This window comes from Homalodisca vitripennis, chromosome 8 (genome assembly GCF_021130785.1).
Source record: "Homalodisca vitripennis isolate AUS2020 chromosome 8, UT_GWSS_2.1, whole genome shotgun sequence".
Taxonomy (NCBI): domain Eukaryota; kingdom Metazoa; phylum Arthropoda; class Insecta; order Hemiptera; family Cicadellidae; genus Homalodisca; species Homalodisca vitripennis.
This window is the reverse complement of record NC_060214.1, coordinates 16,999,822-17,018,721: the sequence shown is the minus strand read 5'-3', so window position 1 is coordinate 17,018,721 and position 18,900 is coordinate 16,999,822. Positions and strand designations below refer to the sequence as shown.

General features: G+C 37.1%; 1 protein-coding gene across 1 annotated transcript in view; it reads right to left on the bottom strand.

The window, feature by feature from the left end:
* Positions 1-1,052: 1,052 nt before the first annotated feature.
* The window catches only part of LOC124367364 (SCO-spondin-like), an 81,111-nt gene continuing 63,263 nt past the window's right edge, over positions 1,053-18,900 (bottom strand). Inside the window, exons 4-9 of the mRNA XM_046824124.1 lie at positions 15,515-15,717; positions 14,084-14,414; positions 13,811-14,001; positions 11,825-12,062; positions 2,285-2,530; positions 1,053-1,205 (exon numbers count right to left, since the gene is read on the bottom strand). Of these exons, the coding sequence (XP_046680080.1) occupies positions 1,189-1,205; positions 2,285-2,530; positions 11,825-12,062; positions 13,811-14,001; positions 14,084-14,414; positions 15,515-15,717 (1,226 nt within the window). The 3' untranslated portion in view covers positions 1,053-1,188. The remainder of the gene's footprint in view (positions 1,206-2,284; positions 2,531-11,824; positions 12,063-13,810; positions 14,002-14,083; positions 14,415-15,514; positions 15,718-18,900) is intronic.

Sequence of the window (18,900 nt, the reverse complement as noted above, 5' to 3'; positions counted from 1 at the left end):
CCAGTTAAAAGCAAAATTAAAAGATGATCATCTAAACTATACTGACCATACACTTATCGAAATTGGAAATAACACTAAAAACTCACACATATTCAAGAGGAAGAACCAAATGTCAAGTCTAGAACATGTTTGAAGTTTATGAAAGTACCAAAATTTATCATGACATATTATAAAATGGCAATATTGTTACGACAAGTATTTATTATTTAATAAATAGTTCAAATTAATTATACGGTCGTAAATACAAAATTTAGCGGTAAAGGTATTTTTGTGTCACGTGTTCATATAGTCCAGTTATGGGTTTCTGTAACTGTTTATGATATGTGTACCTTGGATGGTCTCTTTAATATTGAAATATACAGTCTAAATTTACAGTTGTTTTTAAAGTATCCATCGTATGTCTATTTATTGAGTTAAACACTTTTGTAGGCTATATTACTAACTGTTGATTTCCAAAATATTCGGGTTTCCCTACTGTTGGAGATTGTTGCATTTTGATCTACTCCAGCAACTAACATTATTACCAAGCAGGGGTCACTTCTGTTCTGGTTTATACCTTCCAGTTGAACCTACCACTGGGCACAGCAAAAACCGATGTGTCACTTAAAACTGGGCAACCTTATGGAAGTCCAGTAACGGCACATCTCTGACAGCAAATCTCGAGATTCTGGAGGGCAAGGGCAATTCGAGAGGTCTAGTCTACTGCGGGAGATGACTGTTGGAGTTTGGTGGGGTTCGTTCATCAAGTATCAGAGGTTCTTGCAAGCCTCAACAAGGGTGTGCCATCCCTGCCTGCTTTGACTGGAGAGGCTGGTTCAGAGGCTCCCCTTCTTCCGGGGAGACATGGCTTTGAGATTAGTGTCCTAATTCTTCCTCATGGATCTCGATAGGAAGCGGCCCCTACCCCCTAACCTTAACCATCCAGAATATCCTGTCACTCCGGAAGCAGCGCAAAGGTCCTTGTAGGACTAGATGCAATTTATATGCTTCTTGTCCTATGAGAACAAAATAATTACTTATTATTGAAGGTGTTGAAATAAAACACAGCCAAGTGTACACTTACAATGTATTGCTAAAATACTATGAATAAATAAATGATGGATGCAGATGCAGTTGTAGATGTAGATGTAGATGTAGATACAGATGCAGATGCAGATGAGACCAAAGGTGATTGGTAGGTGTTGGTAGTTACAGAGCTGGACACCCTGTAATGGAAATAGCCTTAATTACGTCATATCAACTGTGATATACATTTCACGTATATACTAAAAAGTTAGTGCAAATTTTGCAAAGAGGTATTTTGTCAAAGGGTTTAAGCTTTATCCCTAAAAGGCAATTAGTTTTATATTGTATAATATAATTTACGATGCAGTGGGTTTTATATTTTCCCAGATATAAAAATAAATTTCACTGACAACGTATAAATTATAAACACTAGAGTTCATAGTAATTAAAGAGATGTAAATTTCAATAGTAAAATTTTTTTATTAAATAAACAATTCTGTTACATCTGCAAAACAAAATGTCAGGCTCATGTCAAATTCTATACAGAACAAATATAACTTATTAGTTATAAGTTTCAAGTTAAGTTCAGTAAGTTTCAGAAGCAAAATTTCAAGTTCATTAACGAATAAAACATTTAATCTTTAAACTGTAGCAGTTTATTACGACGATGTAATGAATACTATTTATTTATTGAAACAAAATCTTCAATTAATTATCAAAAATATAATTAATTATTATTTAATTATTTTTACTTTTCCTTATTTATATTTTTTCAGAAAAGTCTTAACTTTTGTGTCCAAAATTGCTCTATTTTGTTTAAAAACCAAAAAGTGTATAATTTAGAAAAAATTAAAAAGGGATAGTACTAGTATTTATCATATATTTAAAATGATACATCTCCCATAGTTCAAAAACAGTTTCATGACTACCAGCTTTTAATTTGATTTACTATTACATAAATTCGACTCTAAAAATGAAACCAGTTATTATATTCGAAACATGTTACTGTTTTTGACTATTATCCATTTTAATCCTTTATATTTAGCAATAATCTTTAAATTATTAGAACCTGCAGGGGCGTAACTAAGACTTGGCTTTGGGGGATGATCTGTTTGAAGACCACGCCACACCAAAGGCATGAAATATATTAAATTTAATTAGATAAGCTTCAACATTAAAATTCTAAAAAAAATTAGTTGGCTCTTTATTTATTTAGAGTTACACCCCCCCCCTTAGCACCCCGACTAGTTACGGCACTGACACTCTCGGTTGTACTCACTGCAGACGGAACAGCGCTCTTCGTCGCTTCCATCCCCACAGCCGTCCCTCCCGGAGCATACGACGGCGGTCGCTCTACACCGGCCGTTGTTGCAGCGGAAGGGGCAGAGCCCCGGGCCGGGGGCGGTCGACTGGCAGGCAGAAGCCGGTTCGTCACTGCCGTCCGGGCACGAGATGTGGGCATTGCAGAACTCGTATGAGGGCAAGCAGGTACCATCACCACACCGCAGTGTTCCCTCGGGGCATCCTGGAACAACGACAGATCTTGAGCAGGTGAATAATTAGTTGGTCTCGACCTATTAGTACTGTGCAATCAATTTTACATTCCAGAGAAATCAATTTTGAGAAGATCCAAGTTAGGTAAAGGATCCAGTAGTGAGTAAAACTGTTGAATAAGGTTAAATAGTTGTGAGTTATAAGTGGCGGCCATCTTGGTTTTAGCTCCACAAGAACAATGTTGAACCTCATGCACGTTTACGACCTTATTTGTAGCCGTTGAATTATGCGAGTAGTTTCAATTTACAGAAATTACCTTTGAGCATCCAAATCTTTTGTTTCCTACATTTTTATTGGTTATTCAGAAATAACACGAAACCTTTTTATCCTTGTCACAGAAATAGTAAAAATTATAGTCTTCACAAGAAAAACTAAAAGCGTTTGAATAAACTAAGAAGAAATAAAAATATTTTTGTATTGGTCTTATGGGTAACCTTGATGGCAACGAAAGAATATCAGAATAAATAAATAAATTGAAAAAAAAACGATACACTAATATGGAATTTTAACATGAGACATATTCATAAATGTGGCCTAACTATCTGGTAACTTTATTATTTAAACACTGATATGAATCGTAACTTAATTAAAACAAATCTTAATTTTATCATGTGGCAAGATAATTTCATCTTTAGACTTTAAATTTTGCACGAATCTTCATTTGTACACCGACAAGAATGAACTGAGGTGCACGTCCAACTGTGGAGCTTCGTTGCAGTACGTCACTCAGTGGGCTGACACAATTCGTTTCAGTTTGCAGGGGTCGCAAAAAATGTATTTTTCGTACAATTGTCTGTACTTCGATCTTTCAGTGACGAAATGAGCTACAGACTTGAATTTTTGCATGCAACCTCAGCGAAGCCTATTTTAAGGGGTTTTCTACACCAACAGCATTTTAATAAAGCATACTAAACGTATTTAATGGAAAACAGTCCAAAACCCACTTACAAATATTTATTGACCTCCCCGGGAATCGAACCCGTGACCTCTCGGTTAGAGAATCGCACCCGACCTATGCTACGGTGAAGGTCAACAAACTACGCTTGGTGTGGCGTACCCTTCTTGTTGTAACTGCAGTAGAGTAAAAAAATTGTTTTTGTAACTCGAGCCAAGAAGCCCTTTTTTGTTGTTTGATCCATTAAAACATGACCACGCCCTGCTCGCTTTTAGTTATAACAACGAAATATCATACTTAACTCTGCAGCTTAATAATACGAATGTACACTAATCTTTTGAATCAATTTATTTTAATCGTTCGTCCACGATGAGAGTTTTTTTTTTGCCTAAAATAGATATAAAACCAAATTATAACATGATTGATATTGTTTGTGAAATATAAGGAAATAATAAGCCTTGAGCACACCATACATAATGTGGATTTGACGGAGTCGAGTTAATGACTGTATTTAACCCCGGTCTAATGGGAGAATAAAGTGAACGCCCCACGTCGTTCTAATCATGATGGCAGTTAAGTTTTGTGCCACACGATACTACTCCACTCGCTGACGTCATATCACTACAAGAGTGTGTAATGAGGAGGGTGTGACCCCTCCCTCCCTCCCTTCGACCCCCTTGCCAGAAATTGTCCCTCAAACATCTACTTCAAGTAGTTTTGTACTATAATTTTAGTTTTAGATCTCTTAGACAGTTGTTGTTGAGTTTATTTCGTGCAAATGATTCAACAATTTAGTATTCAAATTATATGCTCTATGCAACAGTGTAATTTTCATAGCTATTTAGACTTGCAGTACTGATTTAAAAATGGCAGTGATTTCAAAAATTTGTGTGAAATTTCATGAAATTAAATAATGAAAGATTTATAAATAATTTTAATTATTTATAATTAAAAATAATCAAGAGATTCAAAACAGTTTCCAAGAACAAAAATAAATTAGGAGGTCAAGTGAAATTATCTTGAGCTTTTTTCCACAAAAGCAAAATGCAATTTTGTGCCTTTATTGTATACCGTAGTTAAAGGAGTAATGTATATATATTTTGGATATTTACACAAAATGTACACAAATGTTTGAGTTTTGCTGTGAATTACTTTTAAAAATATCGAAAAAACTCAAAAGCGTCTGGGTGCGTTTTAATTTCGTTAAAATCAGACATCTGTCATAATTATATCTACTGATCAAAAAGACAACACCAGATCAGTGTTATCAGTTTTTGTTCGACAGTGTCACGAGTAAGAATCAATATTATCTTACTTCTAGCTACTCCAATATTCTAAGCCAAATTAATTTTACTTTTTTATGGAACACCAATACTTTTATTTTTGCATTTCGTTTTTTACAAACCTTGCACTATTCTTAAACAAAATCTTGTAAGGCAGACAATTTAAATGAAAGTTTTCTAATTTGATAAATATATTATTAATTTAGTATTTACGTGATATTTCTAAAAATTTTAATTAATAAAATCTTATACCAGGTGTATTTGAAAATACAACTTCTTAACAAAGGTTCTTCTAAAAGAATAAATGTGGGAATTTCTAAGACATGTTATATCGAAATAAATGATGATCATGGCATAGCTTCCATTTAGTGTTACAGCATCGAGTACCCAGAATAATAATAAGCGACAGGTTAACCTTTCTTTATTGATAGCAAAATGTGAATCAATGTGTGTTGATAGCAGAATCAAACCGGACCTTTGTCAAAATTCGAATTACTTTTGTTTTGTCATCATCATAATTGATTTTGGTGCAGAATTGTTCAAAATGTCCACAACTTCCGTTGTTTTTTCAGAAGCACAGTTAAAATTTGTAATTTCGAACAAACCTGGTATAAGACGTAATTTAATTATTTTTAGAAATTCACATCATAGCTAAAAAGTTCACGTTAATAATATAAAATTAGATACGTTTCACTTAAACTGTCTGCCTTAAAAGATTCGTTTTAAGAATAGACCAAGGTTTGTAAACTACGAATTGCAAAACAAGTTGTATTACATAAGAAAGTAAGATTAATATAGCTGTAATCTTAGAATATTGAGGTAGCCAGAGCTAGGATAATCTTGTTCGTGCTTTTGATATTATCAAAATATAAATAAAAACGTAATATAAAAATAACACAGTCGATGATTCGTTATTATCTTTTTGATCGGTATTCACAGATTAGAAATAGTGTTATTTCTAGACGCGTATTTAAAGAAATACTGGTTTAACATAGTTTACAGATTTCTGCTCAAAAAACAGCTTGTAATAACTGTAATTTATTATAAACCATTTATAATTTAAATTGTATTAGAAAGGTGTTGTAAGTTCAATTATATTTTTCTTGCTTTATTACAAATGTTACGTAAGCAGCTCTTACAACTATGATTCTCAGATGCGCCTACAATTCTTTACGACGCAAAACATACACAGACATGTAGCCATATTGCATTCCCACTTGGTAGGCGCTAACAACAGTTATTTTTGTATTATTCCTTTTTAATGTAATTTCGGTCAACTTGGTCTATATTAAATTAATTCCATTCAGTAATTGAGTACCCGCAACGTCTACTGAGACATTGCAGTCTTTAACATACTACATTCGTTACGTCTTTGTCAATACATTTTTGTTCATTTTGTCACTTCTTACATCAAATAGTGTTTAAAATAAAGTGTAAGGTTAAGTGTAACATTTCAAGTTTCGAGTTCTAAATAAATATAATTGTGACGAAGACAGTAACGTCGTTGGGCTTCTCGCCTCCTTTTAGGCCTTGCCATGTAGTTTAATTCATTCAAAGTAGTTCTTTTTCACACTGGGAAGGGCTGGTTCGATGTAAATGTTGACTTTAGCTCCATCCAGTGCACTAAAAGGGAAGTAAACTTTTTTTATTAGGAATTTCAACGGGGGTGGGGGTTATACAGGGTGTCCCGTAACTCTCTGGACAAAGGTATACCACGTTATTGCTCAGGTCAAGACAAACATGTTTCACCATATGAACATGGGTCTCCGATGCTTAGTTTCCCATCTGTCTGTCAGTATGTGTTTTTATAAAAATATTAATATCTTAAACGCCAATTAATGAAATTATACCAAATTTGGTTCAAACTTTCAGGACAACAAGACCAGTGACTGCAAAATATATCATTAAGTTATCTTCAGCATCTTAAAGATGGCGGCCATTAATTACACTTTTAAACTTTAAACATCTTAAGAACTTGAAGTTTTTCTCAAGAACTACTAGAATAACGGGTTTTAGAGGATTTTATAACAAATATAAAAACACAAAAACTATTTAAATCGAATAATAAATAGCTAATTTAGAGCAGATTTACTGTGACAAGACATGGCCCATATCGAGGTTCTCAATGAAATAGCCAACAACACAAACACTAAATAAACGGACAGCTTGATCTGAGTAATACATTTGTATACTTTTGTGCAGAGATTTACAGGACACCCTGTATATGGGAAATCAAAAACATCGAAAAAACTTGGCAACATTTAGCTAGTTGGCGTCTGTTAGATTGTTTTAACGTGGATTATCTCCACCCGTATGAGACCTGTTTTTTGTGAGGGGGGGAGGGGTGTTTTAACTCCCGTAAACTTCTCGAAGGGCACTACATCACTGCTTTTGAGATCCAGATGTGGCTTTTGAAACCCAAAAAGGACGTCTTTAAGACAAACCCGGACTGACAGAGAAGGAAAATTGAGAACATCCAAGCATTAATTTTGAACGTAAAAGACGGACTCTGATTTCGCCCGATATTGTATGACTAGATACGGCCCTGAGGGTTATATTAGCATAATGCTGTCGTAAGACACACTGCTGTGTCATTTATAGCACAATATTAAGTAGACTTCAGTTACAGCCTCCTTTATGAGATTGGCTGGCTGGATCCAGGCCAGATTGAGTTTATATTCATGCGCATGGAGTAGCGGGAGTCTCGGTCCTGCTCTTGATGGGTCTAAAGGTTTACCAACATGTCACATGTAACATTTATAGTCAAACAATATTATATATCGGACATTGGTATAGAATTGTATCTTTAAACATCTGTAAATAAGAACTTCAGAATAGTTCTCATCAATTTCGTTATTAAAACCACATAAGCGGTGTTAATCTTCAAACGATGAACATTTCTTAATTTTACCGAAGTTTGTTATCATAAGGGCATTTTAGTTATGAAACTTAAGCCCAGTTGTAGGATTGAGTAGTGTTGTATGGCCTATAGTGTTGTATGGCATATAGTGTTGTATGGCATATAGTGTTGTATGGCATATAGTGTTGTATGGCATATAGTGTTGTATGGCATATAGTGTTGTATGGCATATAGTGTTGTATGGCCTATAGTGTTGTATGGCATATAGTGTTGTATGGCCTATAGTGTTGTATGGCCTATAGTGTTGTATGGCCTATAGTGTTGTATGGCATATAGTGTTGTATGGCCTATAGTGTCATATTTAACATTCTTGGTTTAAAGTTTGTTATTGGCGATTAATGATTTGAAATTATTGTAGAATTTCGGTCTTTTGATATTGTGTTATATTACAAGAAATATAACTCATGCTATATTTTTGTAACATATAACGATGTGGAATTGTCCGAAATCCTGTTATTCAAAATATATAATTTGTAATAATATCTGTTTAATTGAACAGGTTTTGTTGACTTACCGCGGCCGCGCCTGCTCTTCAAAACACGCAAACGTACTGACATCCCAGGACAGAGTGTTGCGTCGGCTGTCTGGAGGTGAGTATCTAGTCTGGACTCTAGACTACTTTCCTAACATTAATCTGGACTGTGTTGGCGGGAAGTTACCGTTGCAATCTTAGCGTTACACTCAGTATTTGGTAAAGGGGAAAGGCAGAATAGTCAACTGCACATAAGCGGTTTTTGAGAGTGAAAAGGAAACCACTTGAAAGGCATTCTCGCAATTGAGCAATCTCCACCAATAAAGTTATAACGCACTTAATCTGCGAGAATACAGGTCTACCAACCGTTCTTCGTTTAAAGTTTGTTCTTGACGATGGAAATTTTGAAAGGATAACAGGATAACAACGTTTCGAGGATTGGAATCTACCCTCTTCGTCAGGTGGGGGAGGTATTAATCAATACGGTAATAAAGAACAGAAACAAGTAAAGAAGGGACCCACCTGACGAAGAGGATAGATTCCAATCCTCGAAACGTTGTGTTATACCTTTTGTAACTTTTAATGATGGTAAATGTCCGAAATCCTGTTTTCCTTTCCACCAACCAGTACAACAAGACCGGAAGTTTCCAGGTCCCTCACAAACTGCTGCGTCACTTGTGTAACGAAAGGTAACGGACCGGCACGACAATATTTCCGGCCACGGAAACGAAAAGAAAAACGAAATCAGTGTTTTTGAACCTCTAGACACATCAAACCTGCGTGATACACACAGGACAAAGACCTCAATTAGAGCTCCTCGGACTGACTCTCTGAAGTGTACTTAGAATCAATTCTGACAGCTCTTTCTTGTTGTTTAGACATTCCGTCTATGTTCTACTTAGCACAAATAGGCCATTTTCAAAATTCAGTGAACAAAATTTGGTGAGTTTGCGGGCTGACTTAACGCATGCACGCCCTTATCCCACATTGCTATACGTCAGAATGTTATCTAAGTGAGTTCCCTAAGTATCAGTAACCTATAAATGTTCATTTCCTACAAATTCTGCCCTGTGTTATATTCCTGAAGACACTACCTACACTAGACTTTCAACCGCTTTTTCTGAAATTGGTCTGAGATTAAATTATGTTCAATACAGAAAGTTAAACCATTTTAGGATTTATTTTTTAGTTTATTTAATCTAGATTGTAGTATCACCGGGATATTGAATTAAGTTTCTATTGTGACTCGGCGAATCCAAGTAGTTTACGTTAAGGAAATGAATTTTCCAGAGTGCTGAACCTTGAGGGACTCCATGCGATACATTGTTTTTATTGAAGTTGACATCCATTTGTTTGAAATTCCCGGATACAAGACGCTTCCAATTGGTGTAACAGTATCTCAAAATGCACAAAATCGTACTCAATACCCATTCACAACTTTCCAAACACAATTTGTAAAGGGTTTGTAAGGAATCTAATGTGAACTTGTTCTTCTGGATCCAAGCTCATCTCAGAGTTTCAAAACTAAAGAGACTATAAAAACTTTCCTGAACACAGCAATGATTGATATTGGTTCGTACTTTTCCATTCCACAAGGACGGATTTTATAAAAGTTAAGTTACCTATTTTCAAAATGGACTAAAAAGAGAGGATTAATTTCAATAATAGTGTCACACATAAGGTGGACCACAAACTCATGGATGGTGCAATGTTTTTATAAAGATTTAAGATGGAGCATCAAAACTTGGAACATACTTAATGGTCTTAAAACTCTAATCTGACATGTATCCAGTGAACCTCCTCATGTGGACGGCGCACATGGAGTCAGCATAAACTCTTAAACGTAAGCATAGGTCGGTGTGCATATCAAATTAAAGATCTCTATTAGTAGAGTACAATGCCGCAAACCTGGCCTAAGACGGATAACAGAGTCAAAATTGACAGCCGTTCAAAGATGACTTAAATTTACATTTATTAGGTAAACGTAACTAAAGTCATATAGTTTGATTAATTTAATCACAAGCAAAACTAGAGCAATTGATAATTACTGAATACCATTATAATGGTACAATCCTGGGATGAAATGGCAATGGTTCAAGCGCCAGACGTTTATTATTTATATTGCTTGATTGTAAATTCAAGCCAACTTTGAGCCGCTGCCATATCCGGCTGGTCTTTCCGCTTGAGGTCGGGTTTACGGCATTCTATGCTTACATTTAAAAATTTTCTTCCGACTCCCTGTGAGTCGTACCCCTGAGGAAGCAGCGGGTACTGGATACGTGTTAAGTTATATGTTTGTGTCCAGTAAGTCTGCACCAAGTTTTGTAGTTCTATCTTTTATCAGTTGAAAAATATTTAACAGTCCGGGACAGTTTGGACAAAGTCCTGGAAGTAATTTCAAAGAACCAGTAAGAGGTCGAGTAGATGACACATTACTGGAAGTCGTTTCAAAGAACCAGTAAGAGGTCGAGTAGATGACACATTACTGGAAGTCGTTTCAAAGAACCAGTAAGAGGTCGAGTAGATGACACATTACTGGAAGTAATTTCAAAGAACCAGTAAGAGGTCGAGTAGATGACACATGACTGGAAGTAATTTCAAAGAACCAGTAAGAGGTCGAGTAGATAACACATTACTGGAAGTCATTTCAACGAACCAGTAAGAGGTCGAATAGATGACACATTACTGGAAGTCATTTCAAAGAACCAGTAAGAGGTCGAGTAGATGACACATTACTGGAAGTAATTTCAAAGAACCAGTAAGAGGTCGAGTAGATGACACATTACTGGAAGTCATTTCAAAGAACCAGTAAGAGGTCGAGTAGATGACACATTACTGGAAGTCATTTCAAAGAACCAGTAAGAGGTCGAGTAGATGACACATTACTGGAAGTCATTTCAAAGAACCAGTAAGAGGTCGAGTAGATGACACATTACTGGAAGTAATTTCAAAGAACCAGTAAGAGGTCGAGTAGATGACACATTACTGGAAGTCAATTCAAAGAACCAGTAAGAGGTCGAAATTGAGTATTAATACTCTTATGTCATAATAGGATCATTAATTTGCTGTATTATTACACATACTGCTGTAGAACTTTCACCGTATCATAAGAACTTGACCATCAGGTTAACTCAAGAATCTGTACGTATAAAGTAGCTATTGTGGCAAAGGTTTATTTAATATGAATCATGAGTTTAGCTCCTCTTAATGCAGCGTCTGAAATATAACGCTGTCACGGACTTGACTCTTGGACGGAACCTGGAGTCATGTTCGTCTGAAGAGATCCAAAAACTAGGTTGCCCCACCATGTCTAAAACATCGTAGTGCGTTTAACTGATGGGACAATGAGAACTTCTTTTCATCTAGATTACACTGCATTTGTAGTATAGGTGTCTGATGTCAAAACGATGTAAAGAGTTTGATCTTCTTCGTTGCCAACTTCGTTCGGACCTCTTCAAAAGAACATGACTCCAGTTTCCAGGAGTTGTCTGTGACAATGTCAACTAAACTCTAAACTCAACGCATTCTCAAGAATCTCTGTTTTTCTCAAGAATCTGTTTTTCTCAAGAACCTCTGTTTCAAGAATTTCCATTTTTCTCAAGAATCTCTGTTTTTTTAAGAATCTCTGTTTTTCTCAAGAATCTCTGTTTTCTCAAGAATCTCTGTATTTCTTAAGGACCACTCCAACCACTTACCTGAGCCGGAGAGATCCTTGCAGGCCGCCTCGTCCTCACCGTGGGGGCAGTCTCGGAGGCCGTCGCAGCGTGCCGCCCCCGACAAGCACCGGCCCCCGCCTCCACTCCGCCAGCATTTGAAGGTGCCCGGGGGGCAATGGCCACCCCCGCCATCACATTCTTCGTCCGAGCCATCGGCGCAGTCAACTCGTCCGTCACACACGAAGTGGGAGCTGATACACTGTCCTGTCGCCCTGCACTAGACACACACATGGGGTGTTAGTGGAGGAACGTTCAGGCGGGGGGGGAGGTGGTATTAAACACCAAGATTGGCGAGTTCGGCTGTTTCAAACCCAATTTAATATCCCCATAAACAAAACCGGACCCGGTTTGTGTTCTACTGCTGACTTGAATCCTGAAATACTCTTGCGTTCCTCTCAAAACAAATTTAGAAGACCCTCCAAGCGTCCATCACATTTTTTTAAAATGCATACCCGTTTTGTAAGTTTTTGCAAACTATCCTTGTAAAACTTTTAATAAATGTAAATAGTAACTTAAATATAAAGTGTTATATACCACTTTGCAAAGAACTGTGGTTTCAGACTGTGTAATTATGAAGTTAGAAAAAACAATTCCTTAGTAAAAAAATGTAACAAAAAATAAAAAGGAATTTTGCAATTGAGTATGCACATGTATTTGAAATATTACACATATTCAAAATAGCCAAATTGTAGAACGATTTTGTCTTGAAGACAGACATGTAGCTTATTATGTTGAACTGTTTATATGAATATTTTATTATCAATAAGTGCACATTTGAAATTGTTTCCAACTTGCGGTATTAATATAACATTTTGATATAACAATGTTCACACATTTTATATTATACTAGCATTATAGTAGCAATACAACATTTAGAACAGCCTACTCGTTGCAAATTTTGCCATGAGCACAGAAATATACATTGTAAGTGAAAATAGTGATTATCTTTAATGAAAAACATAAACAATATTTATGTGCAATAATATAATTTCTAACAATTAGTAACTACGTAACCACGAATTGAAAAGAAAAAGGACAAAATAGACTGTAAACAGCGAAATTCACACGTTCGTATCTGAGCATCAACAAACAATGGAAGTACACTTCGCTGGAAACTAAAGTAAGACGATAATGACTGTAGACTAATGGTTGGTAGAGAGTACGCGAAATCGAAAGACCACTAAAACATAAACTCATGGGCTGTCGAACGGTATAGGTTATAATGCGATTTGATCGGTATTACCATCGGCAAACAGAATTTAAGACATAAATGTTTGTCACCAATCATTTTAATGATAGCGTTTAGTGAAAGTCAGAGTCCTCAAAAATACTGATGATGGACGCTTGGATGGTTAGAAGAAAAAGGTAACTAGAGAAAAATGTGAAGCTGAGGTACACCACCGTTGTCAACATTGGGGTATCTCCGTGTGAGACCGAGCATAAGGTACAGCAATGCAAACGCGGATCATATTTAATTGAGTAAACTTAACAAATTTTAATTAAATGTCCCATTTTTTAATGTTTAAAGATTGAAAACTTTGGAGAGCTAATAACTGGATTTCAGAAGTTTGCAATCGTTATGGTTACAAATGGTATGTACACGTACAACACAACGTGTCGAGGATTGGAATCCATCCTCTTCGTCAGGTGGGAGGGGGGGGAGATTAATACATACAAACTTTAAACAATGAATTTGTAGAGCTGCCACTTTGAAACTATAGTGTTTAGTTTATTTTAATTGTGATTAAATAAAACAAAAAATGTTAGAGAGTTTTAAATTTATACTTTTCTCCGATTCAAATTTATTACATTTTCATAGCGAGTGAAAAGCTAAACGAGATGGAACTTATCTTATATTCCTATTTATTTTGAATTTTTTGTTTATATTTGCTAGAGCAGTTAATGGACATTCTGCATACATTAAAAGTAGTTGATGAATAATGAATGCACTGTTTTGAGGTCTACCTGAAAGGTGCCAGGGTGACAGCCGGTGTTGCGCGCACTGCAGGTGGTAGAGTTGCTACGGATGGCGCAATCGCAGACCCCGGCCAGGCAGCGCGAGGCAGGGTCCCGAGCACGACACTGGCGGTCCGTGGCGCAGGGCATCCCCAGGGACACGGTGGACGCCCATTCGTCCCCTAGCCTCAGCACTGGACCTGCGCAGTACAGTCAGTCAGCACTTACCACTTAAACTGCATTCCAATCAGTACAGATCCAAAAACTCTCATAAAACTTTACCTGAGCCGACCACTTGTGAAGGTCTTGAGGAAATCTCGATCGGATTCCCGGTCGTGGTTGTGGCCAGGGACGTAGTGCTCGGAGGAAAGGTCGGGGTCGTTGCGGGGGCCCCTGTGGTGGTGGGGGGCTCAGGGGTCCGCAGGGGTCGCCCAGGCGCCCCGCCCGACTTGAGCGGCGTGGGTTTGCCCTTGGAGTGGGCGGGGATGGTGTTGACGAGGGGCGTGGCCGGTTTACTCCCTGGCCGCTGCACCAATGTGGGCGTTGTCAGTTGCAGTAGAGGGGATGAAGAGGACGGCTTGTTATTGGGCCGCTTGTAGTAGGGCGTGGTCAACTGGAAAAGTTGAATCATTGATAGCTACAATGTAAATTGGTTTTATCAAGTATAAGTAATTGGTTTTAGATGCAAAAGCTACGTTTAATAATTTTTCAGAAATGTTTAATGTACCAACATAAAGAGGCGGCCGTAGTGAAATGACCTTGAATTATTTCCCAATAGGAACAATGTAAACCGAACTAGCTGTTTCCCTTGTAGAGTTTACCTTGTTACCACAATCAAGAAAATCTGTTGAAAAGTGTTTGTTTATAGCCACTGTACACCATGTACTTTATTATAAAGTGGTCTAACACTCAATCTTTAAGTTTAGCCAGAAATTTATTTTAAAGATAAATACACATCAAAACAGCGCCTTCAAATAGTGTTTGGCTATTTAATACACGTCACTGTCTCGTAATTGCAGGTGATAATGTGCAGGCGCTTTGATACCTTTTATATTTTGCAGCGCCGCCTGGTTGTGAGTTACATCAATGAGCATAAGATATAAACCTTCTACGTGGAAAAGTACATATACATACAAATTTTCAAACTGATTGGTCAAATAGTTTCTGAGTCTATAAAGGACATACACCAATTTGTGAAGTGTATACTTTTTGAATATTTAAGCGACGAAGTACTACAAAGTTAGAGATTTTTTGCTGAATAACACACAAAATATTGAAAAAGTAACAATAGTTTGGGATGAGTATCAGTTATATTTTAAATTAGGCACCTCCCCCCCCATTAGACAGTTCTGGACTAAGAATTGAATAGGCTTTATTATTTGTTTCATGGTGCCAAAATCAAGATAGCCACTACTACAGCCGACTCTTAACTAAAAACTAATTGTCCTTTTTAACATTAGAGGGAAAGGCTCAAGGTCAAGTACAACATCCGGCTCAAGTAGGAGACAATTCATTATCTTCAAAACTGATTTAAGTTTAGTTTACTTCTTCGGAGAATCAAACGAAACTCGTATTCTATTCAATTTCAACCCAGTGAAAGTGTGGAAAATCTCTTTTTATTTCCATTAAGGAATCTTCACATAAGGACGTCTTTTAGAGAAGCTTTTAAATTGGTTGAATCTGAGTGTTATAAGTTTTTTAACTATTGCTTACCTGGAGCTGGGAGGTGGTGGAGGAGGGGCGGGGGCGGGCGGGCCAAACGGGAGGGAGACACGCCGCCCCCTGTTTGGACTGGCGGAGTGGAGGGGAGCAGACGCAGCGGCCGAACAGCTTGGGTATCAGGAAGTCGCACTGAGATCCTGTCTCCCAGAGGCGACAGTGAGTGTCAGAGTAACAGACATCTCCCAGCTTGGCGGCTGTAACAGACGGAGTGAGTAGAAATCATAGGTCTATCGGTGTAGGTGTCAATATTCAATTTTGAAAACTGGAGTTTTGTAACGTAAATGAAAACTCCCAACTTAGCCCACTAGAAGAATCCATACAATTACAATACTCAAGAGACTGGTGATTACATCCATGCAAGCAACGTTTTCACAGATTTCCTAAGTTTAATTAGGTTTTCGTCTGCATCACGTACAATCTAGATACTCTCAGCAGAGACGAATCGAGATGTTTCCAAAGGTGGAATCTATACGATCGTTAAAGTAGATCATCGCTACCCATCTAGTAATTTATCGGGAGCAATCTTTTACACAAGGTGTATTTCCAAAACTAGGAAGGGTAATAAATAGCAGTCTTAAAATCTGGGGACGTAGCCGATCTTACAAACTATAGGCCTATAGTTATCCTGACACTTTTTCACAAATCTTCAATAGTATTGATAAGTTAAACTGGGAATTCTAGATTTAACTGCCAACTAACTGCATGATTCTTTGTTCGAAGTTTATTTTTGACGATGGAAGGATTGTGAAGGAAGCAGGAGTTTTCCGGACATTTGCCGTCGTTCAGTGAAACAAACAATCAGTAACTGCATGACTTTACCAAGTATGACTCTATAGATGGTAAATCGGCCACATCACGTTTAACAATTTTTTGTTATTACATCCTTTCTGCGTCTACCTGAGGAAACCGGGTAGATTGCATTAAATTGTCTCCAAAGCGTTTGGCACACTCAATCACGACCACCTTCTGGCCAAGTTGGAATTACGTTATATCAGAAAATCTGCTAAAGAGATTTTTATCCTATCCATTTGATTGGCTGCTGACGGGTTGCAAGCCTGCTCTCTCTAGCGCTATTATTGCAAATTCAGGAGTCCCACAAGTATCCCATTTTGGACCATTCCTGTTTAACTGTTTTGTTAATAATAAATGCTGAAATCTAACTGTGAAATGTCTGCTTTTTGCAGGCCATCCGACCGGATTTATGCAAATAGCTGTCTTCTGTAGTTCGTAAAAGTGGCACAACTTTCAATGTAATGTGCGAGAATGGGTAGTAGATCGTGTTACAGAATCAAAAGTTCTTGGCGTAATTCTTACACAACAACCACACTAAATACTAAAGCATATATTCAGAAAGTTTCCAACAAGGTCAACAAGGCTGTGTCAACGGATTGCTTATATTTGCCTGCACCCACTTAAGACCCCATATACATCTGTAATATCACTGCTAGAATATGGCTCAACCATCTGGTTTCCCTGTCATACTGGATTCTCAGCTCTCGAATGACTATAAATCAAAATTTTCCACTGAGGGAGGGAATGAAGTGTGGCTGGATATTGTATTAACCAAGGAATTTGAGCACCAAAATGTACAATTCAGTTCACTTCAGAAGAGAGAGTTGATAGAGCTTTTGCTTCTCTCCAAGATTATCAATAGTTTGGTGAATAGTCCTGAAAGTCTGAAAATTATTCCACTCAATATTGCCTTCTTCGTTGTCGTCTTTCTTTGGATCTTTTCTGACGAACATGGCTCTAAATTCCAGGAGTCAAGCCTGAGACAACTTCAGATACCAGACGTCCCTTCCTACCATAGCTACGTTATGTGTATAAAATTCGGTTGCTCCACCGTGCTTAGAGATTGTGTCTATCACATCGTAATGCACTCAATTGTGTACCTGATGAGAGAATGAGACTACCACTTCACCTATTTATAGGTGTCTTTGACGTCGAAACGATGTTAATGTTGAGCTTCTTCGTTGTCAATTTTCTTTGGATTTCTTCAGACGAACATGACTAGATTCCAGGAGTCAAGACTGAGACAGCGTCAGATACCAGACGTTGCAATAAAAGGAAGGTGAACTGGAGCTAAACTCAAAATAAAATAAATAATCTGTTAACATCGGTTGAGAAGTTGACACACACCTGAAAAAGCTAGATATTCGCAAATTCAAACTTGCAAATAAAGTTAGTTTGCAATGAATAAACAAGAAGATGTTTGAAAAAAGATAAATACGAATAAAACGTATTCGCCATCAACTCGTCTTTCAAAACAAATTTGGTCAAATGGTCTACTAGGATTGACACATCCTGATTTCAAATGGGAGCGATGCTGATGCGAGTGGATAAGAAGGAATTTGTTTGTATAAAAATCACCCTATTGCAATCACCTTCATGGTAGGTAGCACTAAAGTTAATCATATCAGGTATATTTAAGAGAAAATATTTAGTTTTCTGCACAGTTGCCTTTTTATAATTTTATTCTTACAAGCAAACGTCATACATTCCTTGAAATTCATCGTTCCTTTGACCTCTGGCCAAGTGTGCATTTTTTGAATCTCTACTTGCTGCTTCCGCTTGTGGAGAAGGTATTTTTACTCCAAGTTGTTAGCGATTGGCAAGCCTGATGCTACTAAAATGTGCCGGCCACTGTGTACCCCAGACTTGCATAATTTAGACACACAGTTGTCATGAAGAGACAAACACACTTTCTTTTAGAATGTCAGGACAAGTCAAAGTCAAAGCAATTGAAATTTGGGGGTGTGCTAGCCCCACAATACCCAACAATGAAAGCAACTTGGACTCTAAGTGTTTAGAAACCTTTTCAGGGTTTAGTATTTCCAAAAGTGGTTACGTTTTTTTGCTGGGAAACGAACCTCGACAGACAGGTCTACCCCAGATCTTAACTCGGTGGGGTCTCAGACCATATCTACAAACATTCTACGTATCCAACTTTTGAAAACATTCTTTTATCCGAGAAAACAAAACCTCCCGTCAATGACTTATTTTTAAATGTTGATCTTGAACAGGATAATTCATACTCCAAAAAGGTCTTGGCAAATTGTTTAATACATGCAGCACTAACTGTGTCTGTTTACAAATTTTAACTAGGTAAGTGCTTCTTTGTTAAAACAAAATTTCAGCAATTGAGATTACAAATTTGAAACCTTATGTACTGAATTATGACTGATAACTATTATAACCCATTACACATCTGAGGATATATGCTGATTCTGTAAAAGAAGAACAAAGGTATATCCTTGTATCCCATGATTGTGGCAGCCATTGAAATGTGCTGTGCTAACTTTTCTATTCGAAGACTGTATGAATACATTTCAATGATTGAATTTATTTGATTGTCCTCCACAAGTGGATAGCTTTGA